This window comes from Magnolia sinica, chromosome 18 (assembly GCF_029962835.1).
Source record: "Magnolia sinica isolate HGM2019 chromosome 18, MsV1, whole genome shotgun sequence".
Classification (NCBI taxonomy): Eukaryota; Viridiplantae; Streptophyta; class Magnoliopsida; order Magnoliales; family Magnoliaceae; genus Magnolia; species Magnolia sinica.
Genome location: NC_080590.1, coordinates 49,787,417 through 49,814,429, shown reverse-complemented (window position 1 = coordinate 49,814,429; position 27,013 = coordinate 49,787,417). Strand labels below are relative to the sequence as shown.

The 27,013-nt window shown below is 37.6% G+C and overlaps 1 protein-coding gene across 2 annotated transcripts; it reads right to left on the bottom strand.

Moving 5' to 3' along the window:
* Positions 1 to 257: 257 nt before the first annotated feature.
* LOC131232706 (condensin-1 complex subunit CAP-D2-like) lies at positions 258 to 25,879 on the bottom strand. Of its 2 annotated transcripts, none has more exons than XM_058229130.1 (4): positions 25,446 to 25,879; positions 25,130 to 25,350; positions 967 to 1,093; positions 258 to 428 (listed from the first exon to the last, which is right to left on the bottom strand). In XM_058229130.1, exons 1-4 carry the CDS (start codon positions 25,779 to 25,781, stop codon positions 267 to 269), a joined length of 846 nt encoding a protein of 281 aa, XP_058085113.1. In that variant the 5' UTR covers positions 25,782 to 25,879; the 3' UTR covers positions 258 to 266. The 2 variants fall into 2 exon arrangements, with proteins under 2 accessions (XP_058085113.1, XP_058085114.1); XM_058229131.1 differs by having other exon boundaries at positions 296 to 424.
* Between the last annotated feature and the right edge of the window lie 1,134 nt (positions 25,880 to 27,013).

Sequence of the window (27,013 nt, the reverse complement as noted above, 5' to 3'; positions counted from 1 at the left end):
TGGTGACCCACAAGATCTACTGCCCCAATCACTATATTTCCCATGCATGCTATACTACATTCATGTAAAGCCTTATTAATCTCTAATATAAAAGATTAATATAATAAGGCTTTACAAGAATGTCTTCTGCTACACCTCACTGTTAGAATAGATGAAAACCATTGTTTACAAACAAGAAACTATTTGACATTTTGCAACTAAAAATCACAAAATAAAATAAAATAAATAAATAAATAAATAAAAATAAAAATTCAGAGTACCAAGTTTCAATCAGTTACCTCTCCCATGGATGGGTGCATTTCCAGCCTTCTCCTAACACACAAGTACGTTGTCCTAGCCATATGGTACAGTTCGTATGTGTCGTAGGATTCTCCAACACGAGGATTAATCAGTTCATGTAATGCAAGCTTTTCGATCAGCACTTCTGCCTAAAATATAAGTAAAAGCGTAGATATATTTGTTGAAATCAGGACAGAATTTCATAAGGCCCAATTAATTTAGCAATATCTGACATCCATATATAACCAACATCTGCAATGCATTCCATAGTAAAAGAGAGATTGAGAATGAGGAATGCTGTCTCTGGACACCCATCTTGAAGCAAACAACACAAACGCCCCCACATGTGCTGACATGGCACGTGCAAGAACCATATCGTTCATAGGGTGATCCCAAAAAGTCTGTTCCATAGCCCAAGAATCAGTTGGTCCATTCATCAGATGGGCCAAAAGTACATGAAATGGGCAGTTAGAAAAAGAGAACCAGCAACCTACATTCAACATACATTTTGCCACTTGTTGATTCAATTGGCCTGATTTTTAGGACAGGACACAAACTCTAAGTGGACCAACAGATGAATCTCACGGATCCTACAGATATATGCCATGATAAAGAGTATGGGGCATTTCTCTTTCACAACTTAATTAAAAAGAGTTTGTGACCAACAGATATACACAAATTTCATACCCATCGAAGTAGAGACTGGCTTTGCTCTTCTTGATTTTCATTGATCACATTGCATCCTGATATCAGTTGCAACAGAACAATTCCAAATGAATAAACATCTGTCCTTACAGAAACTATGCCAAGGTATCTGCACAAGATAAATGCTGATAGCTCGGTTAAAAATTCCCACCAAAACCTAACCCAGAATCCATTACTCTCTTGCCCAACAGGCTCAGTTAAAAATTCATCAAGTCTAACCTGACTCATTTAGTGCCAGGCTCCACTGACCCTTTTACAGATTGGACATACACATGCATTCTTAAACCTGATCTCGTAGGCTGAACATGAATTCCAACATTCAACCTGATCTACCAAGTTACAAACAACCATAAAACAAACCCGATTACATCATCACACAGTCCATTTTTGGAAACGAGTCCAAGACTTAGAGAGCAATTTGGCATCATCCTCCAAGGAATAGACGGCCACTTTGGAATTTTCCGTAAAACAGTAACACTGCATGGCAAGAAAATACCCGATTACATCATCACAGTCCATTTTTGGTAAATATAATGCATGCATCTAAGATCCTCTAATCCCCTTGTTTTACTAATGCAGTTAACCTTAAAGAAAAGAAAAGAAAAAGGAAAGTATCTAAGATAGTGAAGAGTGAAGAATTTACAGATTCTCCCAGGTCAAACTATCTTTTGCTAATTTTAGACAAATTTATATAGGAGTGTGGGCAGCAAATGCAGATATGAACGGTACATTCAGTCCCTTCAGGTTCTAAATAATGGTTAGGCATTTTCTTTTTATAAGCTGTTTCTTTTTTCTTTTTGTGGGCAGCAAATGCAGATATGAATGGTATATCCAGTCCCTTAAGGTTCTAAATAATGGTTAGGCATTTTCTTTTTATGAGCTGTTTCTTTTTTCTTTTTTTGGCCAATCCAATTCATGTATAGGTTGTGTTTAGAATTTTGTAAGATGGCTTGGTTCCCATTTACTGTTGGTGTTGAAGAGAGATTTGGAAGGAGCCAAACCTAATACAAGAGACTGGGTTGGGAGAACCTAGGTGCTGCAGAGGCTGTCATGCTAATATCATGTTGCAGAAAACCTATGGAGAATATTTTGATACTCTGGCGAAGAGTATTGGATTATAAATAAGCACTTAATTAGAAATTGCATGTGGCATATGAATCATGAAGTTCTGTTGGATGGTAGACAACGAAAAATATTTACGCAACAAACTGATGCCAAACACTAAACAGGTATGGACCACCTGATCAGAATCATCCGACTAATCACATTATTAGCCAATTTCGAATCATTTCTCCACATGTGTAAATCTTGCTCATGTGAGCAACGTCCAATCATCCACCTAATTCAAGCATGCAATTTACAATTTCCAATTAAAAATCTGAATTTAATGGCATACACTCCATAAAAAATAAATGATTATTTTTGAGACATCATCAGTCATCACACATCATTGTTTCAACCTTTGAACTTTTTGAGACATGATTTTGAGATAGTCTCAGAACCCCACTGTTTTCCACCTGCCAACAACATGATATGCTTTTTTCTTGTCTTTAACTTGACATTAAACCCAATACCCCAACCCCACTAAATGGATTTCTGTTTGGCTTCAAATGACTACATGAACAAATGTTTTCTTCATAGAATAGCTGCAACGAGGCAAGCTAATTGTACAGGTTTTTTGCATATATGAGTTCCCATCGGAACACCACTCTTCCAGCAAGTTCTAATGTACGTGGGCCATGGCCCGAAATCAGAGTGGTTGGGAGATCCTAAGCTCGATTTGAGGAAAATCCCATCTTTCAGTCCTGTTCCGACACAACACTTAGGATCATCCGATTGATCTGATTTTTGAGTCATGGCTCTTATATGGTGCATCCTGCTAGATGTGTGGTCCAGATCTTGCACACATCTAGTGTTGCATATCCCCATGAATTTGGGTTCCAAAATGCACCTAGTAAGTAAATGAGCATTCCTCAACCACAAGTTTCCTCACAAGACCATGAGCAGGAAAGAAAAATGTACCAAACTAACAGTAATGCTGCAAAATTCTGAAAACTGTTCTCAAGCAATGAAAAAACATAAAATTTAAATGAGAGAATTGAATTAAATCTAAGTCGATGGATATTACCTTGGCTGGAATTCAAAAACTTCCGCACGCTTGTTGCCATTCCTATCATTCCATTGCACTTTCCACCATAGATTCTTCAGTCTTGTTGACATTCCGCCCCTTCGAGGTGGCAACAACGACTTCAATTCCTCATTTTCTTCCCTACCAAAATCGACCTCCCTCTGAGAAACGACATGAAAATTTCAACCAAAGTTTTGGTGTAGTGGGAAGAAAACTTCTTTATAGTTGAAAATTTCATTTACTAGTTATTGGGAATTCATGGGACCTTACCCCATCGTATAGGAAAAACCAAAACCTAAAAATAATCACGAGGAAGGAGTGAAGTGATACGAGGCAAGGCAGGATTTCTAATTCGAATAGGGGATGTAGATGGACTTTTTGGTCGAGTGAACAACCTATAGGCAATCAGAGTCGGTCAACCAACACCCGATGATAAGCCCCTTCGGGGGTTCAGGCTAGCCTGGCCCTCGATAGATCCACTGTAAAGAAAAAGAAATCTATATATTGAAGTTCAGGCTATTTTTTATTTTTATTTTTTCTACTTCATCCCAGTGATAATGACCTTATAAATGGTTTGGATGGCATATAAACATCAAGGTGGAGCCCAAGAAGGTTTCAACGTTAGGTATTTCTTTCCCCAATTTCCCCCCTCTTGTGGCCCACTTGAGTTTTGGATCTACCTCATTTTTGCTATCTTGTCCTGAAATGAGCTTGCCAAAAGGATAAAAGGGGTAGATTTCCGAAGAACATAACGGTGGGCCCCACCCAGCATCCTTGCGCAGGAACTTCCTGCGAAAGGCAGTCCAAATCCTTCCCCTTTTTCAAAGTGCGTTGCTGCTTGAAAACCCAGCGAGGGTGGTCCCCACTCGTGCAACCCAGCATAATGTATCTGTTGAATCCACACCGTCCATCTGTTTCTCCAGCTTATTTTACATCATGGGACCATAAATGAGGCCGGTCCAGATCTTAGGTGGACCACACCACAAAAAACAGTGAGGACATGACGTCCAACATTGAAACCTTCATGAGATCCACCTTGGTGTTTATTTGCCATCTGACCTACCAACAAGTCTCGTAGACCTGGTGGAAGGGAGAACAGAAATGTCAAGTTGATCCAAAAACTTGTGGAGGCCACATGAGTGGGCCACACTGAATGGAAGACCACCTCATTGGGCCCAACAAAGATGTTAGCTGTTTGGGCCAAGCTTAACAGCCGGGCTCATTCAAAATTTTAAATGTGCCTAGCCTGGCCTTAGCCCATTCAGTCCTAATCGAAACTGGGCATATACCTTATAAAATCAAGGTATAGTACAATCATATGCATGGCCTAAGAGATTGTACAATAATGCATGGGATTTCAGTTTGTACAAAGTGGGGCCTATTGCTCCCCGATCTGAAGCGTTCATATTGTGGTGGACCTCCCTAGTGAGTGAGGAATGCAAAATTCCTAATTTTTTTTAATACGTGGGCCAACAAAGAAACAGGTTAAAACAGTTGGGATGGTGACGCCAGGGTCCGCTGTATATTGTATGTTCATAAAGTGCATTTTACAATGATGAATGCATGTCCAAAAATCAAGGATATTCCAAAACTCAGGTGGGGAGGCCACCCTCCAAAGGTAGGAGAATGAAAGAAAAGATGGGGTCAAGAAAAACACCTCGAGAAAACTTCTGCTCATATTTTTCAGTCATGCGGCAGTCAATAAAGATGACTAGCTTAGGAATCTGAGAAATTTAATTTTTGCTGTAAAAGAATTATACTTGAGAAAACTTCCACTCAATTTATCAGGAAATTTAATTTTTGCTGTAAAAGAATAATACAATTTTGTCTCTAGGTTAATCTGAAGATATGGCACAAATTAATCAACATACAGAAACTTTTCATCAGAATTCTGGAAAACTGAAACAGTTATCCCATATTCTAATAATGAATTCATGACTCTAAACTTAAAAAGATGCTACACAAAAATGTATAGTGGAACTCGCAGCCAAAAAGTAAGCTGAATAGTTCCTCAAGAAAATGTATTTCTGATTCAGATAAGCCTCTCCTGTAAAAGAAGAGGTTCAACAAATGAAACTAAGGAAATAATGTCAAATACAAAGATGACAGGGGAATACAGCCAAACTGCATCGGATCTGCAGAATATTACCAAACGGCCATTTTCATTGTCTTGGAAACATCCACATTGGTTGTAAATATCAAAACAACTTATTAGCTAAGATCTGAAAACTTAATCCTCCACTAACTGGTAACCATATTTGGCTCTTTTTATGTATTTGCAAGTTCGAGGTAGTCAACAAGACTTGTGAAAAGAAAATCTATCCATGTCTACTACAGAGAACATCTTCACTGTCCTTGTGCATTATGGACAAAATAAACTACTTAGTAGGGCAGGATAATAAAAGTTGCATAAAAATCAGCCACTTAGGTTAATCTTAAAAGTTTAAATTCGAGCAGACCGACCATAAACTGAAAATAAAATCAGTTTACCTAAAACAGAATATACATTAGTTACCATCATTGTGTGAGAACAGAATCAACATATTAGATAACCACAATTCATACAGCTAAGAGCTTAAACAATTCATACTACTATAATAACAAATTCCTAGTATCAGATACATCATCAGTATGAGATAAAACCTTTATGGCAATACAAAATGCCCCGTATCGTATGAGCACCATATTATTAAGCACAGAGAAACAGAAGATTTATGGCAAGACTTGGAAGCATTTGGATTCAGCGATACAAACAAGCATGGTTTAAAAGCAGCACCCACACCAATTTCACCTTTTCCTTGAGAATCCCACCAACCGCCTTATTTTCCGACACCACCTCATCCTAAAAACCTTGCAACAACTGTTAGAAAACCTCTCATGTTGCAGCATAGTTCAGAAACCTGAAAACTCAACTGACTCATTGTTCAGCCATTGTCCAATCCTGCACCCAACTCAATAACTAGATCCAAAGACCTAATGGGTACCAAAACTCGAGTGGATCCAAGTCTTCAATAATATATAGCGGCTCCGAGAGAACCAAACCCGGTTAGCTAAGCCCAGGTATGGGCACTAGGAACTGACCCAAACCCAACCCATCTGCAGCCATATCAACAAACTTTTCCAAGAGGTTTGTTAAGGCCAAGCACGTGTAAGGCAATGTTGTCTACTAGGCATCACATGTGTAGACCAATGGGATATAAAAGTTGTCCATCATTTATGTCCGATTGTCAAGATATTCTCATGAAAATTTAAATAGTAGGTTCCCCCAGGGTATTTGGGTTTACCTAGTAAATCTGACCTGATTTTAATGGGTATAGGTCTTGTTTATTGGGCAGATTACTAAATCAGGTCAAGTTCACATCTCACATTTTCGGAACCTGGGATTCCTTTCAAATCCATTTAGGAATTGAAACATTACCAAAATGTGCTATTTTGAAAAAGGTTTAAACATTCCTAAGCGCTCCAGATCAGTACAGTGAGACAATCGCATGTTATTGAAATAAGGAGTGCATATGGTTAGGTTGGGTCAGGTTTAGGGGCACCCATACCTGACCAATTTAAGAATCCAATTGTTGTTTAACAAATAGACCCAAGCAATATATATATATATATATATATATATATATATATATATATATATATATATATATATATATATATATATATATCTTTATTCATTGTCAGCCAGTCACTTTGAGAATACAAGTTTAGATTGGAATTTAAGGAGCAAAGACTTTGATGTATTGATTTTATTTCAGAGTATATAGTGTTATGGTATTCTTCTTATCAATTTATTTCTTAATTGTTCAAAATTTTCTAGTGTTTGATTCTAGCGCAGAATCCCTTTGTCGATAATGCATAAATTTTGTCTATTTTAAATGAGGCCTCAATATTTTCAGCTAGAGAAACATTTTGTTATGAGTAACTTCCTAATCCAAGTAGTGTCCTTATCTGAGCCTAACTTCATCTTCGGATAAGAGTCTGACCGTTCTTATTTGTCTTAATCCTAATTAAGGATCGACCATTTTTACTTTGATTCCATGGCTAATCAACCCTTGTGCAAAGTGGTATGTGATTTTGCTTATTGAAGATAGTCCAATAAAAGGGAAGCCGTGTGCACACTCATGGGAACTTACCCTAATCCTTTCGTCAATGAGGATAGATAATGAAATTGAGGGTTAAGATTTCAGGAGTCTCTAGATGTGAGGATATAGATATATATATATATATATATATATATATATATATATATATATAAAAGAATAAAACTTTCTTTAAGGCGAGACTATTCCCTGCAGATGCACGCAATTACCCGCCAACTACGTGCATCGGATAATCCACAGGGAGGAGAATCAAACTCGTGTCTGTGGGGAGCAAACCCATGGCCAAAGTCGTTCGCCCTGATGGGTAGTAATCCACGAGGAGGGGAATCGAACTCGTATCTGTGGAGAGCAAACCCATGACAGTTCGCCAAAACTCATGACAGATAATCCACGAGGAGGGGAATCAAACTCGTGTCTATGGGGAGAAAACCCACGACCAAAGTCATTTGCCAAAACTCATGATGGGTAATCCACGAGGAGGGGAATCGAACTCGTGTCTGTGGGGAGCAAACACACAACCAAAGTTGTTTGCCCAAACTCGTGAGTCGTGACAGGTAATCCATGGGAGGGGAATCGAACTCAAGTTTGTGGGGAGCAAACCCACAACCAAAGTCGTTTGCCCAAACTCTTGACAGGTAATCCACACAAGGAGGGGAATCGAACTAGTGTCTGTGGGGAGCAAACCCACGACCAAAGCCGTTTGCCCAAACTCGTGATAGGTAATCCCCACAGGGAGGGGAATTGAACTAGTGTCTGTGGAGAGCAAACTTATGACCAAAGTCGTTTGCCCAAACTCGTGACAGGTAATCCACCGGGGGAGGGGAAATCGAACTCGTGTTTATGGGGAGCAAACCCACGACCAAAGTCATTCGCCCAAACTCATGACGGGTTTTGGGAAGTAAAACCTCACATCTTTTGTATCCTTAGATCTAAGTAAAAGGTGAAAAAAAAAAGAAAAAGAAAAGGATTAGGATACGCTCATCCTCGAGTATGGATTTGACTATCCTTCTATTGGAGGTGAATGATGTTGCATTTAGTGAAGTTGTGTATTGTGTGTTTAGGGTGTAATTAGCTATATGTGTAAACTGTCAAACCTTACTAAGATTAAGAGTTTCCTAAAACAAGAAAGACCCTTAGCATGAAGATTAGTTTGCCTAGAACAAAAATACCATTCATAAGTGGTATTTTCAAATAATCTATTTTTAAGAGATCGTAAGTAAATCTATATATGGACTTTCATTGATTGATAAAAGGTCATTCCAACAAAAAATTTTAGGCATTATTTAGTTTTCACCTACTTGGAAATCTTGCTCAAGAACCATGTTTTGTTAAGATTCTTCTTTCTTTTTTACTTTTCTTCTTCTTCTTCTTCTTCTTCTTCTTTTGTTCTTCTTCAGCTAAGCTTGTATGGAGAGCATTGAGAACGTAGTTCCACGCCTTTCAAGCAATCATGCAGTTAATGAAGAGGTGATCAATTGACTTCGCATCTCCCATACACATTATACATATGTTAGGAAGGATAAGGGATCTTATTTGCAAATTATTGATTGCCACACCCAAGGTGTCCCGTATCGGTATCGGTTGGCGTAACGGTGCCCTCCGAAACCGATACAGATACGGGGGTGTAACGGCGATACGGGGGCGTAACGGCCCGTAACGGCGCAATTTTTTTTTTTTTGCCAAAAAAATATGAAAAAATATGGATTAAATCCAGAATATTCTAAGCATTCCAAATATGTATTCATTTATAAATTGGAACATGTTTATGGTGGTGTAACGGTCCACTCTTTGGTGAGAAGTTGTATCGGACTGTCTGATTAATTTTTTAACCAGGTAACTTGAATTTGACTACAAAATTCATATATTTAATTTTTTAAATATGTAATTTATATACTTAACATCTTGATATCATTTCTCCCAATAGTTCTTTAAAAAAATAAAATTAAATTCAGGTAGATGGCGTTGCCAATTTGGGGCTGACTTGGAGGACCAATTTATTCTCCAAATCAGCCTCAAATTCATGCCATTTATTGTCATTATCCCACTTATAAATTGGTGGACATTTATTGGATAGTGAATCATAAATAAATTAAAAATAAATAAATAAAAATAAAAATCAAAAGGCCCTATTTTAAAAAATAAAAGTTCACAAATTAACAATTAAAACTATTCAAATAATTTGATTTTGGCATTGTGAGTTAGCAATTGCAGTTCATAATTTAATTGTCAAATTTCAAGTTAATATGTCTCGTGTACAATTTTTAAGGTTTGAATTAGGAGGGATTCGGATGTAAAGTGCAGCACACGTGTCAAAGTTTTTTGGGCCTCACCCGTGATGAATGTGTTATATCTACACCATTCATCCATTTTGCCAAATAATTTTAGGGCATGAGCCCAAAAATGAGGCACATCCAAAGCTCGGGTGGATTGCACCGTAAGAAACAATAATAATTAAACGTTCACCATTAAAAATTTATTGAGGGCTAGAAAAGTTTTAGATCAAGCTGACATGGGTGTTTTCCCTTCATCCACGTCAATGTGACCCAATTAACAGGTTAGATTGAAAATAAACATTACAGTGGACTTTAGGAAATTTTTAATGGTGAGCATTCTATAACCACTATTTCCTATGGTGTGGTCCACCTGAGATTTGGATATTATTAATTTTTTGAATCCTGACTTAAAATGACGTTGCAAAATGGATGGATGATATGGATAAAATATATACATTATGGTGAGGCCCACTCGGGTCTGATATGATTGGATGGAAAATAAACGTTACGTGCGCCCTAAAAATTATTTAACCGTGAAAATCATTATCCCTACTGCTATTTTTGGTGCGGTCCAGATGATCTCTGGATATAATTCATTTTTTGGCTGGTGCTCTAAAATAATCTCTGAAAATAGGTGAACGGTGTAGATGTAATAAATACATCACCGTGGAGCCCATATAACTTTGATCTCCTTTGAACCGTTCGTACAACTCGGAGCTCGAGGAGTGTCAGCGCTCGTCTTTGCGTGACACGTCAGCTGCGGCAAATAAAAAAAAACAGAGAGAGAGGGAAACGAAAAGAAAAAAAGAGGGAAAGAAAGAAAAGAAAAAAAGAGGGAAACGGGAAAGAAGAGATTGAGAGAGAGACAGAGAGAGAGTGAGAGAGAGAGGAAGAAGAAGAAGAAGAAGAACAGGAAGCAGCCGCAGCCGCAGCCGGGCGCAGCCGGGCGCAGCCGCAGATACGAACCCGAAACGCGTAACGGGTCCCACCGTTACCGTTACGTATCGGCCGTTACGGCCGATACGTAACCGATTTGGGATACCCTGGTCACACCCTCTTTCTTCTCACAAGTCAAGTGAATGCTACCACCCTTTGTGGAGCTCTCTATGACCATACGAAGAAGATATGGGTGACCAATGTACTGACCTATGTACTCAACTGTCACAAATGGGTGAAAATACAAGCACAGTTCCAGTAAGGGTTGTATCACACCGATTATTTGGATCACTAACAAGGGCCTTAGCATATTCATGGTTTGACAGTAGTGGCATATCAATCCTACAAACACAAGCTAAAAACAACCTCAATAATACGAGAGGGTTTGTATTAGTAAAATAGCCCAAATTACATGAAGGGTTTGGATCACTTTGCTTGGTTGTTAAACATGGGCCTTTGCATATCAAATGACTTGGATCACAGAAAACAACCTCAATAATATGATGCGGGTGGATCACTAAAATGGACCAAATTATATAAAGGGTGTGGATTACTAAAATGGCCCAAATTATATAAAGGGTGTGGATTACTAAAATGGCCCAAATTACGTGAAGGGTTTACATCACTACGCTTGGTTGTTTAAACATGGGCCTTTGCATATCAATTGATTTGGATCACTGAAAACGACCTCAATAATATGAAGCATATGGATCACTAAAATGGGCCAAATTATATAAAGGGTGTGGATCACTAAAATGGCCCAAATTACATTAAGGGTCCTACAAAATTGAATTGTGTTTAGAACTGAAGAGGTTCCTACAAAATTAACGATGTGGATCACTGAGAAACAACCTCAAATATTACGAATAGATGGATCAACTTAACATATCCATTGGGATGAGTCATGGAAAGAGGTTCAATCATATGATGACTTTAGATCACTAACACCAACACGAATCATATGATGCATTTGGATCGTGGAATGGGGCGAATCATAGAAGTTCAAATCCGTTAAAATGGCCCAAGCATGTCAAAGGTTTGGATCATTAGAAATGGGCGAAATCATATGGACAGTTTCGATCTTTTGTAAAGTTGAAGAGGGTCCTACAAAATTTAGGGAATGGATCAACTTAGCATATCCATTGCCATGGATCATGAAAAGTAGTTTCAATCATATGATCAGTTTGGATCATGGAAAGCATCTCCAATCGTATGATGAGTTTGGATAGCGAATGAGCCGAATCATATGAACAATTTGGATCCACTAAATGGACAAAGCATGTCAATGTTTTTATCCATCGAAATGGCCCATTTCAAAGGTTTGGATGACTAGAAATGGGCCAAATCATATGAATTTGGATCGTTGTAAAAAGAAAATTGATTGTTTGAATTGTGTATAGAACTGAAGAGGGTCCTACAAAATTAATGATGTGGATCACTGAGAACCAACCTCAAATATTACGAATAGATGGATCAACTTAACATAAACATTGGGATGGGTCATGGAAAGAGGCTTCAATCAGATGATGAGTTTAGATCACTAATAGCAACCCATATCATATGATGCGTTTGGATCATTGAATGGGACGAATCATATGAGAAGTTCAAATCCGCTGAAATTGCCCAAGCACGTCAAAGGTTTTGATCCATTAAAATGGCCCACGCATGTAAAAGGTTTGGACCACTAGAAATTGACCAAATCATATGAACAGTTTGGATCATATGTAAAGTTGAAGCGGGTCCTACCAAAATTTAGGGCAAGGATCAACTTAACCTAAGCATTGACATGGATAATGAAAAGCAGCTTCAATCATATAATGAGTTTGGATCATGAAAAGTAGCTTCAATTGTATGATTAGTTTGGATCGCGAATGAGCCGAATCGTATAAACAATTTTGATCCACTGAATGGCCCAAGCATTTCAATGTTTTTTATCCATCGAAATGGCCCATTTCAAAGGTTTGGATAATTAGAAATGTGCCAAATCATATGAACTTAGATCGTTGTAAAAAGAAACCTGATAGTTTGAATTGTTTAAAGAACTGAAGAGGGTCCTACAAAATTAACGATGTGTATCACTGAGAACGAACCTCAAATATTATGAATAGATGGATCAACTTAACATATCCATTAGGATGGGTCAAGGAAAGAGGTTTCAATCATATGATGAGTTTAGATCACTAATATCAGCGCGAATCATAAGATGCATTTGGATCGCTGAGATCACTATGAATGGGCCGAATCATATAAACAGTTTGGATCGTTTGTAAAGCTAAAGAGGGTCCTACAAAATTTAGCGCATGGATCAACCATATCCATTGCCATGGATCATGTAAAACAACTTCAATCATCTGATGAGTTTGGATCATTAAAAGCAGCATCAATTGTATAATGAGTTTGGATCGCGGAATGAGCCGAATCATATCAACAATTCAGATCCACTGAATGGCCCAAGCATGGATCAACCATATCCATTGCCATGGATCATGTAAAACAACTTCAATCATTTGATGAGTTTGGATCATTAAAAGCGGCATCAATTGTATAATGAGTTTGGATAGCGGAATGAGCCAAATCATATCAACAATTCGGATCCACTGAATGGCCCAAGCATGTCAATGTTTTTTATCCATCGAAATGGCCCATTTAAAAGGTTTGGATCACTAGAAATGGGCCAAATGATATGAATTTGGATCGTTGTAAAAAGAAACCTAATTGTTTGAATTGTGTATAGAACTGAAGAGGGACCTACAAAATTAACAATGTGGATCATTGAGAACCAACCTCAAATATTATGAATTGATGGATCAACTGAACATATCCATTAGGATGGTTCATCGAAAGAGGCTTCAATCATATGATGAGTTTAGATCATTAATAGCAACATGAATCATAAGATGCATTTGGATCGCTGAATGGGCCGAATCGTCAAAGGTTTGGATCACTAGAAATGGGCCAAATCATATGAACTATTTGGATCATTTGTAAAGCTGAAGAGTGTCATACAAAATTTAGGGCATGGATCAACCTAGCATATCCATTGCCATGGATCATGAAAAGCAGCTTCAATCGTATGATTAGGTGGGATCACGAATGACCCGAATCATATAAACAATTTCGATCCACTGAATGGCCCAAGCATGTCAATGTTTTTTATCTATCGAAATGGCCCATTTCAAAGGTTTGGATCATTAGAAATGGGCCAAATCATATGAATTTAGATTGTTGTAAAAGAAACCTGATTGTTTGAATTGTTTAAAGAACTGAAGAGGGTCCTACAAAATTAACGATGTGTATCACTGAGAACCAACCTCAAATATTATGAATAGATGGATCAACTTAACATCCATTGGGATGGGTCAAGGAAAGAGGTTTCAATCATATGATGAGTTTAGATCACTAATATCAGCACGAATCATAAGATGCATTTGGATCACTGAATGGTCTAATACATATAAGAAATTCAAATCAACTGAAATGGCCCAAGCATGTCAAAGGTTTGGATCATTTGTATTGGTTTGTATCGTTGATACGTTCCATAGAAATGAAGTCCCAGATAATATTAATTGAATTCAACATCATTTCAATGTCAATAACATCGGAATGTATCAAATTCATATTGAAATGAACGATGATGAACTCATACAATTACAAAATGTATCTGAAACTTGACAAGAAGCACAAGCGCTCCTTCTCCTATACAGTACAATTTGCAACAAGAGCTCATCTGCTTATCATATTCTAGAAAGAATTGATGAAGATAACAGAGTCAAAACAGTAAGGAAATGGAAGATTTAAATTTGCAGAGCAGCACAACAACTAGAAAGTTGGCACAGCTCTAGGAAGAAAACCGGGAAAAAAAAACAGCTGGGAAGCCAGATAAATCTAAGATCTACAAGGTTAATTAAAAATAGACCACTCCTGTCATGCTACAGCTAGCTATCCACAACCGCTACTAAATGTAAAATTCTCCGAATTGAAGATGAATCACATCCATCTCCAATGTGGATCGGTTTCTGCTAGCAGGGAGTGGGATGCAGGAAGTGCATGCTCCTAAAAAACAACACATAACAAATCTTCCTCTATTTTCCTAATCTGCACTCCAGATCAAAATTTAACATTACACAGTTCATGAACCAGGTATTTATCCTAACAAAAACAATAGCTTCCTATGAAGAAAAAAAAAATAAAACACTGTAATAAGCAGGAAAAAAAATAAATCAAAGAAGTAGGTTTGTCATAGAATTGGGAAGTTGGGTTTCTTGAGAGAGATGGAAACAAAAGAATGATGTATTGGATATTTGGATGGAGTGAAATACCTGGAGCTGCTGCCCTTCAACTGATGAACATGGGCATCAACCTTTTTGAAATCTACAGGCTGCTGATCTCTTCAAGAAAAGAAAAACATAGAAAAAGTGAGCTTTTCAATGTCCAACAAGAGAGAGAGAAGCAGATTCCTCACAGAGCTCTGCTCAAATCATTGCGAAGCTTCTCAGAATCATCAAAGAAGAGAGACACCACTTCAAAAACAAAATCTGGGTTGCTCTCATCTTGCAACTGCTGCAGCTGTGTGTAATGTATTGATCATCCAAGAATCCCTTCCAAACAGGAGGAAAAAAAAAATCAGATGGTTACACCCATATGATAGTTCACCAACACTTTGATAATGGTGGTGACTCATCCTCCTCAAATGTGGTGCCCATGTACTACCCAGACCATCCAGACCATCCAATCATCCAAATTGTGGGGCACATTATGGATGGAGCATATCTCAAATACCATACTGATCAAGCAATCCAAACCATCCAATTAATGGTACTTCAAAAATGTATGGTTAAGAATAAAACAGTAAGTACTGATCAAGCAAACCAAACCATCCAATTAATGGTACTTATCAAATGTATGGTTAAGAATAAAACAGTGAGTGGCCCTAGTTCCAACTGAAAAAATCAGATGGTTCCAATATCTGCTTACTTTTACTTTTGGGTTATGCTCCATCTATAATTCAGTCAAAGATTTGGGAGGTTTCAATATATGGCAATGAGGTTCCAAAGGTTTATGGTAAATGGAAGAGCCCTTGTGGATTTCGTAATGTAAATCTAGGCAAAAGTAAGACCAAGAGAACCAGTCATTTAAAAAGAAAAAAAAAAAACAAAAAAACAAAACAAATAAAGACACCATCACTTGTCAGTTTTCTTTACCAATTTCGTGCAATCGTGTGCTTCAGTAGATAAGCTAGGATCCAGCCCATGATCTTAAGGTTGAGACACAGTGATAATCCAATCAAGTTACAAGTGTTATCATAGTCTTGGTAAGAAGTGTTTCAGAATACAAAGAAAGAAATATCTATTATAAGAGGCATCACTGTAAAAATTGAAACCTGCTCAATCTTGATAAACTTTTCTCCACGCCCACGATCAAGGTTTTTACATACTTCATAAAACTTAGACAACCTTTCAGCCTGCAACAGGGAAGTAGCTTGAGGCATGGCGAATAGGCAAAAATTTTCAACTTAAATCAGCATGTAGTGAGTGACAAAGGGCATATGGACAAATTGGATGAGGAGAACAACTACCTGCTGCCCTGATTTCCGGTATATCTCAAGGGCTTTGATAGCGTAATGCTGTTGCATCCCCAAGTATTTCCATAGAAAAAAATAATAATAATAAAGAACCAACATCATCAATTGCCCACATCCCCGTTAAGCAAAAGTTTCCTTACAATTTATATCATGATCGCTTATTTTCGATGAAGGCTTACTTTTCTGAAAATAATCAACATATAAACAAGTTAGAAGAGTCATCCATGCAAAATACACTGCAAATGAAGGAGAGAAAAATAAAATCGCCTACGTTATTTTAGAGTAGATCGTCCTTTGGTATTCTTCCTATTAATTTATTTCTTAATCATTAAAATTTTCCTAGTTTTCTATTCTGGCGCGGAATCCTTTTGAATATGATGCATAAAATTTCTCTATTTTAAATGATGCCCAAGTATTTTCAGCTTTTAAAAAAACATTTTGTTATGAGTGACTTCCTAATCCAACTAGTGTCCTTATCCAAGCCTAACTTCATCTTCAGGTAAGAGTCTGACTGTTCTTATTTGTCTTGATCCTAAATTAAAGATCGACGGTTATTACTTTGATTCCATGGCTAATCAACCTTTGTCTAAAGTGATGTGTGATTTTGCTTATTGAAGATAGTCTAATAAAAAGTAAGTCGTGTGCACATTCATGGGACCTTACCCCGTCTTCTAGGACAAACCAAAACCTGAAAATGATCACGGGAAGGAGTGAAGTGATAGGAGGCAAGGCAGAATTTCTAATTCAAATAGGGGATGTAGATGGACTTTTTGGTGTAGCAAACAACTTATAGGCAATCAGATTCAGTCAACCAACACCAGATGATAAGCCCCTTCGGGGGGGTCAGGCTGGTCTGGCCCCTAATAGATCCACTTTGAAGAAAAAAGAGATCTATAAATTGAAGTTCGGGCCAAAGGCTTTGACTGAAAACGCCATGTCATTCATGTAATTCTGTTGGTCTAGGAGTAGCTCCCAGGCTTCGGGAGTCGCCATAGGGGCCACACAATAATAATTAAATGGATTACTAAAAGATGGCTCAATCATATGAATGATATGGATCAACTTAGAATATCAATTGGCTTGGGTCACTAAAACTAGCATCATCATGTAAACTACTCCGGATCATTAAAAGCAACTCCAATCATATGAAGCATTTCAATCGTCAAATATGCGTAATCATATGAACTACCCAGATCCAATGAAATGGCCCAAGCATGTCAAAGGTTTGGATCTCCAGAACAGGTCAAATCATGTGAAAAGCTTGGATCACTATAAACAAACTCAACAATATTAGCGAAGCATTAGTATGAATGGTTTGGGTCCGTGAAAACAGGCCCAATCCTTGAATGGTTTATAAACTGAAGAAGTGCTATAAAATTAACAGTATGGATCATTGAGATACAACCTCAGCAATATAAATAAGATGGATCAACTTAGCATATCCAGTAACAAGTGCCATAGAAAGCAGCTTCAATCATATGATGAGTTTAGATCACTAAAAGCAGCATGACTCATATGAGGTATTTGGATCACCGAATGAGCTGAATCATATGAACCGTTCGGATCCACTGAAATGACCCAAACATGTCAAAGGTTTTGATCCATTGAAATGGCACAAGCATGTCAAAGGTTTGGATCACTAGAAATGGGCCAAACCATATGAACAGTTTGGATCATTGTAAAATGAAACCATATCATTTGAATCGTTTGTAAAATAGAAGAGGGTCCTAAAAAATTAATGGTTTGGATCACTAAGAACCAACGTCAATAATATGAATAGCTAGATCGAACTTAACATATCCATTGGGATGGGTCATGGAAAGAGGCTGCAATCATATGATGAGTTTAGATCACTAACAGCGGCACTAATTATATGATGCATTTGGATCGGTGAATGGGTCGAATCATATAAGAAGTTCAAATCAGTTGAAAGGGCCTATGCATGTCAAAGGTTTTGATCGATTGAAATGCGCAAAATCATATGAACAATTTAGATCATTTGTAAAGCTAAAGAGGATCCTGCAAAATATAGCACATGGATCAACATTACATATCCATTACCATGTATCATGAAAAGCAGTTTTAATCATACGATAAGTTTGGATCATGAATAGGAGCTTTATCGTATGATGAGTTTGGATCGTCGAATGAACCGAATCATATGAACAATTTATATCCACTGAATAGCCCAAGCATGTCAATGTTTTTTATTCATCGAAATGGCCCATGTCAAAGGTTTGGATCGCTAGAAATGGGCCAAATCATATGAATTTGGATCGTTGTAAAAAGAAACATGATTGTTTGAATTGTGTGTAGAGCAGAAGAGGGTCCTACAAAATCAACAATGTGGATCACTGAGAACCAACATCAAATATTACGAATAGATGGATCTAACTTAACATATCCATTGGAATGGGTCATGGAAAGAGGCTTTAATCATATGATCAGTTTCGATCACTAACAGCGGCACTAATCATATGATGCATTTGGATAGCTGAATGGGCCGAATTATATAAGAAGCTCAAATCTTTTGAAATGGCCCAAGCACGTTAAAGGTTTTGATCCATTGAAATGGCCCAAGCATGTCAAAGGTTTGAATTATTAGAAATGGGCCAAATCATAGCAACAGTTTGGATCATTTGTAAAGCTGAAGAGGGATCTACAAAATTTAAGGCATGGATACACTTAGATATCCATTGCCATGGATCATAAAAGCAGCTTCAATCATATGATGAGTTTGGATCATTTAAACCAGCTTTAATCATATGATGAGTTTGGATCATGAAATGCTGCTTCAATCGTATGATGAGTTTGGATCGCCGAATGAGCCGAAGCATATGAACAATTTGGATCCACTAAATGGCCCAAGCATGTCAATGTTTTTTATTCATCGAAATGGACCATGTCAAAGGTTTGGATCACTAGAAATGGGCCAGATCACATGAGTTTGGATTGTAGTAAAAAGAAACATGATTGTTTGAATTGTGCGTAGAGTTGAAGAGGGTCCTACAAAATTAACAATGTGGATCACTGAGAACGAACAACAAATATTATGAATGGATGGATCAACTTAACATATCCATTGCCATGTATCATTAAAAGCAGCTTTAACCATATGATAAGTTTGGATCATAAAAAGGAGCTTTAATCATATGATGAGTTTGGATTGCCGAATGAGCCGAATCATATGAACAAGTTATATCCACTAAATGGCCCAAGCATGTTAATGTTTTTTATTCATCGAAATAGCCCATGACAAAGGTTTGGATCACTAGAAATGGGCAAAATCATATGAATTTGGATCGTTGTAAAAAGAAACATGATTGCTTGAATTGTGTGTAGACTTGAAGATGGTCCTACAAAATTCACAATGCGGAACACTGAGAACCAACATAAAATATTATGAATAGATGGATCTAACTTAACATATCCATTCAGATAGGTCATAGAAAGATGTTTCAATCTTATGATTAGTTTAGATCATTAACAGCAACACTCATCATATGATGCATTTGGATCGCTGAATGGGCCGAATCATATAAGAAGTTCAAATCCGGATCTTCACAATGTGGAACACTAAGAACCAACATAAAATATTATGAATAGATGGATCTAACTTAACATATCCATTCGGATAGGTCATAGAAAGATGTTTCAATCTTATGATTAGTTTAGATCATTAACAGCAACACTCATCATATGATGCATTTGGATCGCTGAATGGGCCGAATCATATCAAAGGTTTTCATCCATTGAAATGGCCCAAGCATGTCAAAGGTTTGGATCGCTAGAAATGGGCCAAATCATATGAACAGTTTGGATCATTTGTAAAGATGTAGAGGATCCTACAAAATTTAGGGCATGGATCAACTTAACATATCCATTGCCATGGATCGTGAAAAGCAGCTTCAATCATATGATGAGTTAGGATCATGAAAAGCAGCTTCAATCATAGGATGAGTTTGGATCATGAAAAGCAGCTTCAATCGTAGGATGAGTTTGGATCATGAAAAGTAGCTTCAATCGTCTGATGAGTGTCGATCGCCGAATGAGCCGAATCGTATGAATGATTTGGATCCACTGAATGGCTTAAGCATGTCAATGTTTTTTAATCTATCAAAATGGCCCATGAAAAAATTTTGGATGATTAGAAATGGGACAAATCATATGAATTTGGATTGTTGTAAAAAGAAACTTGATTGTTTGAATTGCGTATCGAACTCAAGAGGGTCCTACAAAATTAACAATGTGGATCACTGAGAACCAACCTCAAATATTATGACTAGATGGATCTAACTTAACATATCCATTGGGATAGGTCATGGAAAAAGGCTTCAATCATATGATCAGTTTAGATCACTAACTGCAGGACGAATCATATGATGCATTTAAATCGCTGAATGGGCCGAATCATAAAAGAAGTTCAAATCCATTGAAATGGCCCAAGCAAGTCAAAGGTTTTGATCCATTGAAATGGCCCAAGCATGTCGAAGGTTCGGATCACTAGAAATGGGTGAAATCATATAAATAGTTTGGATCATTTGTAAAGCTGAAGAGGGATCTACAAAATTTAGGGCATGGATCAACTTAGCATATCTATTGCCATGGATAATGAAAAGCAGCTTCAATCATATGGTGAGTTTGGAAAATGAAAAGCAACTTTAATCATATGATGAGTTTGGATCATGAAAAGCAGCTTTAATCGTATAATGAGTGTCGATCGCCGAATAAGCCGAAACACTGAATAGCACAAACATGTCAATGTTTTTAATCCATCGAAATGGCCCATGTCAAATATTTGGATCACTAGAAATGGGCCAAATCATATGAATTTGGATTGTTGTAAAAAGAACCCTAATTGTTTGAATTGCGTATCGAACTGAAGAGGGTCCTACAAAATTAACGAGGTGGATAACAGAGAACCAACCTTAAATATTATGAATAGATGGATCTAACTTAACATATGCATTGGGATAGGTCATGGAAAGAGGCGTCAATCATATGATGAGTTTAGATCACTAACAGCGGCATTAATCATATGATGCATTTGGATCGCTGACTGGGCCAAATCATATAAGAAGTTCAAATCCGCTTAAATGACCAAAGCACGTCATAGTTTTTTATCCATTGAAATGGCCCAAGCATGTCAAAGGTTTGGATCACTAAAAATGGGCCAAATCATATGAACAGTTTTGATCATTTGTAAAGTTAAAGAGGGTCCTACAAAATTTAGGGAATGGATCGACTTACCATATCCATTGCAATGAATCATGAAAAGCAGCTTCAATCATATGATGAGTTTAGATCATGAAAAGCAGTTTCAATCGTATGATGAGTTTGGATCGCCGAATGAGCCGAATCATATGAACAATTTATATCCACTAAATGGCCCAAGCATGTTAATGTTTTTTATTCATCATAATGGCCCATGTCAAAGGTTTGGATCACTAGAAATGGGCCAAATCATATGAATTTGGAATCTTGGATCGTTCTAAAAGGAAACATGATTATTTGAATTGTGTGTAGAGCTGAAGAGGGTCCTACAAAATTAACAATGTGGATCATTGAGAACCAACATCAAATATTACGAATAGATGGATCTAACTTAATATATCCATTGGGATGGGTCATGGAAAGAGGCTTCAATCATATGATTAGTTTAGATCACTAACAGCAACACTAATCATATGAGGCATTTGGATCACTGAATGGCCCAAATGGGCCAAATCATATAAGAAGTTCAAATCCATTGAAATGGCCCAAACATGTCAAAGGTTTTGATCCATTGAAATGACCCAAGTATGTCAAAGGTTTGGATCACTAGAAATGGGCCAAATCATATGAATTTGAATCGTTGTAAAAAGAAACATGATTGTTTGAATTGTGCGTAGAGCTGAAGATGGTCCTACAAAATTCACAATGTGGAACACTGAGAACCAACATAAAATATTACAAATAGATGGATTTAACTTAACATATCCATTGGGATGGGTCATGGAAAGAGGCTTCAATCATATGATTAGTTCAGATCAGTAACAGCAGCACTAATCATATGATGCATTTGGATCGTTGAATGGGATGAATCATATAAGAAGTTCAAATCCGTTGAAATGGCCCAAGCACGTCAAAGGTTTTGATCCATTGAAATGGCCCAAGCACGTCAAAGGTTTGGATCACTAGAAATGGACCAAATCATATGAACAGTTTGGATCATTTGTAAAGCAGAAGAGGGTCCTACAAAATTTAGGGCATGGATCAACTTAAATATCCATTGCCATGTCAAAGGTTTGGATCATTTGTAAAGCTAAAGAAGGATCTACAAAATTTAGGGCATGGATAAACTTTGCATATCCATTGCCATGAATCATGAAAAGCAGCTTCAATCATATGATGAGTTAGGATCATGAAAAGCAGCTTCAATCATATCATGAGTTTGGATCGCCAAATGAGCCGAATCATATAAACAATTTGGATCCACTTAATGGCACAAGTATGTCAATGTTTTTTATCCATCGAAATGGCCCATGTCAAAGGTTTGGATCACTAGAAATGGGCCAAATCATATGAATTTGGATCGTTGTAAAAAGAAACATGATTTTTTGAATTGTGTATAGAACTGAAGAGGGTCCTACAAAATTAACGATGTGGATCATTGAGAACCAACCTCAAATATTATGAATAGATGGATCAACTTAACATATCCATTGGGATGGGTCATGGAAAGAGGCTTCAATCATACAATGAGTTTAAATCACTAACAGCAACACTAATCATATGATGCATTTGGATAACTGAATGGGCCGAATCATATAAGAAGTACAAATCCGCTGAAATGGCCCAAGCACATCAAAGGTTTTGATCCATTGAAATGGCCCAAGCATGTCAAAGGTTTGGATCACAAGAAATGGGCCAAATCATAAGAAGAGTTTAGATCATTGAAAAAAGAAACCCAACCATATCAAGAATTTAGCTTACTAAATACGGTTTAAACTTTTGAAACAGTTTGAATTTAATAAAATGAGCCCACATACTGACAATTTCAAATTAGACCAAATTATAAAAATAAATTGGATCACTAGAAATGGTCCTCCTAATACTTTATGTTTAAGACAACAAGAAATAAACCACTGTAGCCAACTCTTGTACCAAACTCTAAAAAGAGAAAAGTCACCATTGTACCTCCCAAGGGCCAAATCAATTCAACTAACTAGATTAATGAATATGGGCCTGAACATATTGATGGTTTCGCATAAAAAATTGAAATGCTATATTCCTCCAACCCAAAGGGGTATGGGTCATTCAAAACAAGCCACATATATGAACAGCTAGGATCACTTAAAATGGCCCGGGCACATCAATGGCTTTTGTCACTAAAAGTGAAAATGGGCCCAACAATTAGTTGGGTTAAGTATTAGATGATGATGATGGTTCATATTATTGGAAACGCACCAAATCATATGAGTGGTTCATATTATTGGAAACAAACTCTACCTATTAATAATTTGAATCACTAAATACTGATCAATCATGTAACCAGTTTGGATTATTGAAAATGAGCATAATTCTGAGACGAGATACCTCCCCTCTTAACATTTTTCTACGCTCGTGCAATCCAACGAGTATATAGCATTAAGTGATAAGATAGGTAAACGAAGGTCTGATTATATCAAACTGATCTAGATCCAATCAAATGAAGGGTTTAGATCACTGAAAACAACCCCAAAATATTAAGTGTTGTATTAATGAATAGAGGCCTAAGTATCAAAAGATGAACTTAATGGATTTGTGAAAAGATGCATAAGTATACCTACTGGTTTGGATCACTAAAAAAGGCCTCAACTAATGAAGGGTTTACATCACCAAAACAACTCTAATCATATGAAGGGCATGGATCACATAAAACAAGACTAAGCATATGAACGGTTGAGATCACTTGAAATGGTTCAAGCACATCAAAGGTTTGTGCCATTGAAAATGAGCCCAATCATTAGCAAAATTTGAATCATTAATAACTTTTGGTTCATGCGACATTCACTGATTGATTCGTTAAGTGTATGCCTTAATACGAATGGTGTGGATCACTAAAATATCTTGAATTATAAAATGGACCAACTATAGCCGACTCTTGAACCAAAGTCTCTGAAAATGGAAAATTCATCAGTGTACATCCCCCAAGAGTCGAATCACCTCAACCAACTAAATTGGATCCAATAAGATGAAGGATTGACGAAATCAGGCCCGATCATTTAAATTGTTTGTAAAGTTAAAGAGGGCCCTACAACATTAACAGTATGGATCACTGAGAACTGATCTCTATAATATGTATAATATATTAATATAGATCAACTTAACATATCTATTGGCATGGGTCATTGAAAACAGCCTCAATCATATGATGAGTTTGGATCAATAAAGAAGCGAAAATAAGACAAAGGACCGAATCACCTCAATTAACTAAACTAGAAGCAATAATGAAGGATCAACAAAAATAGGCCTGATCATTAAAATTGTTTGTAAAGTTAAAGAGGGCTCTACAAAATTAGCAATGTCGATCACTGAGAGTTGATCTCAATAATATGAATAATATAGATTAACTTAAAATATCCATCAACATCGGTCATTGAAAGTAGCCTTAATCATATGATGAGTTTGGATCACTTAAAAAGCACAACTCAAGCATTTGGATCACCAAATGACCAAATCATCTGAACGGTTCAGATCCACTGAAATGGCCCAATCATGTCAAAGGTTTCTATCCATTGAAATGATCCCAATCAATATGTAATTACTGTAAAAATTTCGAATCCAAACAGCAACATCAGTGCATTTTGGTGGCGATTTGACATTCAGGCAATGTAAAAATGCCATCATTTCAATTTACCACAGCAATCAGTGGTCAAATGCAGATGTTGTCAGGAGGCAGGTAAAGCGATTTGTAATTATTGCACATTTTCTTTACACTACCAAGGTAATTGGTGAGAAAAACAGGCCCTGAAGTGTGCAAAAATCAGCACTCTTAGTTCTTAGTCTAAGTGTCTAACTATGCATGTCAAAGAATGCCAAAAGAACACCAATGCATAACTTCTATAGCAAAGTGAGTGAATCATATTAATGGAAGCAGCACCTGAAATTATGACAATCAAATAAACATACCGTGCTTGTAGAAATATTCCCCTTAGATACCAAGGAACCAACTATAAATTCTAGAGCTGCTAGATCGCCGATGCTAGATTCTATAGCAATGCTCGATAGATTTGCAGCAGTTTCTGTAGGGTTTCTCGTCAAATAAATTGTGATGAATGCATCCTCAACAGCTGCATGGATAGGCTTGTCCTGTGAAAATGCCTACAGAAATCCAATGCAAACACACCCTTAAATGCTTGCCAAGATTGCTTTGTAAGTCTAGAAGAATTGTAACACAAATCAAAGAGGATGCTTACAAGTGGCAAAATTTTCCGGAGAGAGGCCTCAGAGTCATCAATTTGGAACTGTCTGCACCTCATCAGCAAAACAATCGTGTTCTCAACATCAGTGGCAGAAGATGAAGACAGCAGTTGGACCAGAGTCGGCATTGTGGAGGATATGCACTTTGAGAACCTCAAACATGTCTCAAGTGATGCAGCCAAGGCCCTGGTCTGCTCCAGGTTCTCAAAATCCAGCATGGAAGAATCCTTACTGACCCCATCTTCCACACCAGGCAAACGACTGTCAGTAACACTGTCTTGCTGCTCTGACTTCAGCCTGATAAACCTTTCCATCTGCTTCACATGTCTCATTGTCTGAAGGTATCCCGTCCAAAAACGCTCTCAGAAGGTGCATTGGGTTCCATCTCTTCCAGTTTCTCCTTGTATTTCTCCAAGGGCGCTTCAAATGATGCAATACGAAGTTGTAGACCAAACGGGTTATGCTACAACATCGTGATGAGTAGATTCAATGCCGCTTTCCTCACGAATGCGCTCTTATCCTCCAATCTCCCAGAAGCAACCTCGTTCCACAGACCAATTGAAACAGCATGTTCTTCGCATGGTTCTGCCCACACCTGAAGAACCTTACTCCTCGAATAGGCTGAAACATCCCGAGACCGCTAGAGCAAGATGTCCAGCATAGCTTGCTTGCTGCACAATCGGAAGGACCTGGTACTCGAATCACCATCTACATCCTTAAATGCCTTTGAAACCAAATTCCCCAAAACCCCAAGAATAGATGGAGAATACAGATGGAGAGATGACCTGGTGGAGAATACAGATGGAGAATCGATTTCCCAGAGGCCAATCAATAGATCAAATCAAAAGAATAGAGACAAAATACATCTATCTGCCCTAGAAATCCCTGAATCGCACATCAAAGAACAGGATATTAAAGGACATTCAACCAGAGAGAGAGAGATGACCTGGTGGTTGTTGCCGGGGTTTGGCTGCCATGAAAATGCAGACAAACGGACCAGATCATATCATCATCTTCTCACCATCATCGCCATTATAGATAGGAGAGAGATCGAGGGTTTCATGGGGCGAGAGGAGACCGGTGAGAGAGGGAGGAGGGGGGTTGGGTCAGCAACATGAGTTGAAACAAAATCGAATTTGTGGATTAGTTGCATTGCATCATTTGGGGAGAAGGAGGAGATGGAAATTGGGGATTCGACAGAGAGGCGGATGATGTCATCACAACCGTCGAATTCGAGGTCGTGGAGGCTAGATGGGAAGGTGAGAGGTGGACCATCGACCGATATCGATCGAGAGAGAGCTCTGAAACCCTAGAAAAAGCAGAGAGAGAGAGAGAGAGAGAGAGAGAGAGAGAGAGAGAGAGAGTGAGGAGGAGGAGGAGGAGGACGAGGAGAGACGCTTATTGGGACCGAGTCGGGAGAACGAAAAAAGAAGTGGAATGTAACGGGGGGAGAGACGACCGTTACATGCCTATTTCTTGCGTCTTAAGCAAGATTACTTAATAACCAAGATTAACTGGGCAACCGTGGTTTTTGAAATCGGATTGCGTACTGAGTTACTCAGTA

Bases quoted from the DNA above. Each gene is read 5' to 3' on its own strand.
- LOC131232706 (XM_058229130.1), bottom strand. From the start codon at position 25,781: ATGAGACATGTGAAGCAGATGGAAAGGTTTATCAGGCTGAAGTCAGAG. The intron at 1,094-25,129 runs GTGCTGCTTCCA...TATCTTGTGCAG, and splicing joins TTTGATTGTCATAATTTCAG to ATACCTTGGCATAGTTTCTG. The intron at 429-966 runs GTATGAAATTTG...CTTATATTTTAG, and splicing joins GCCAGTCTCTACTTCGATGG to GCAGAAGTGCTGATCGAAAA.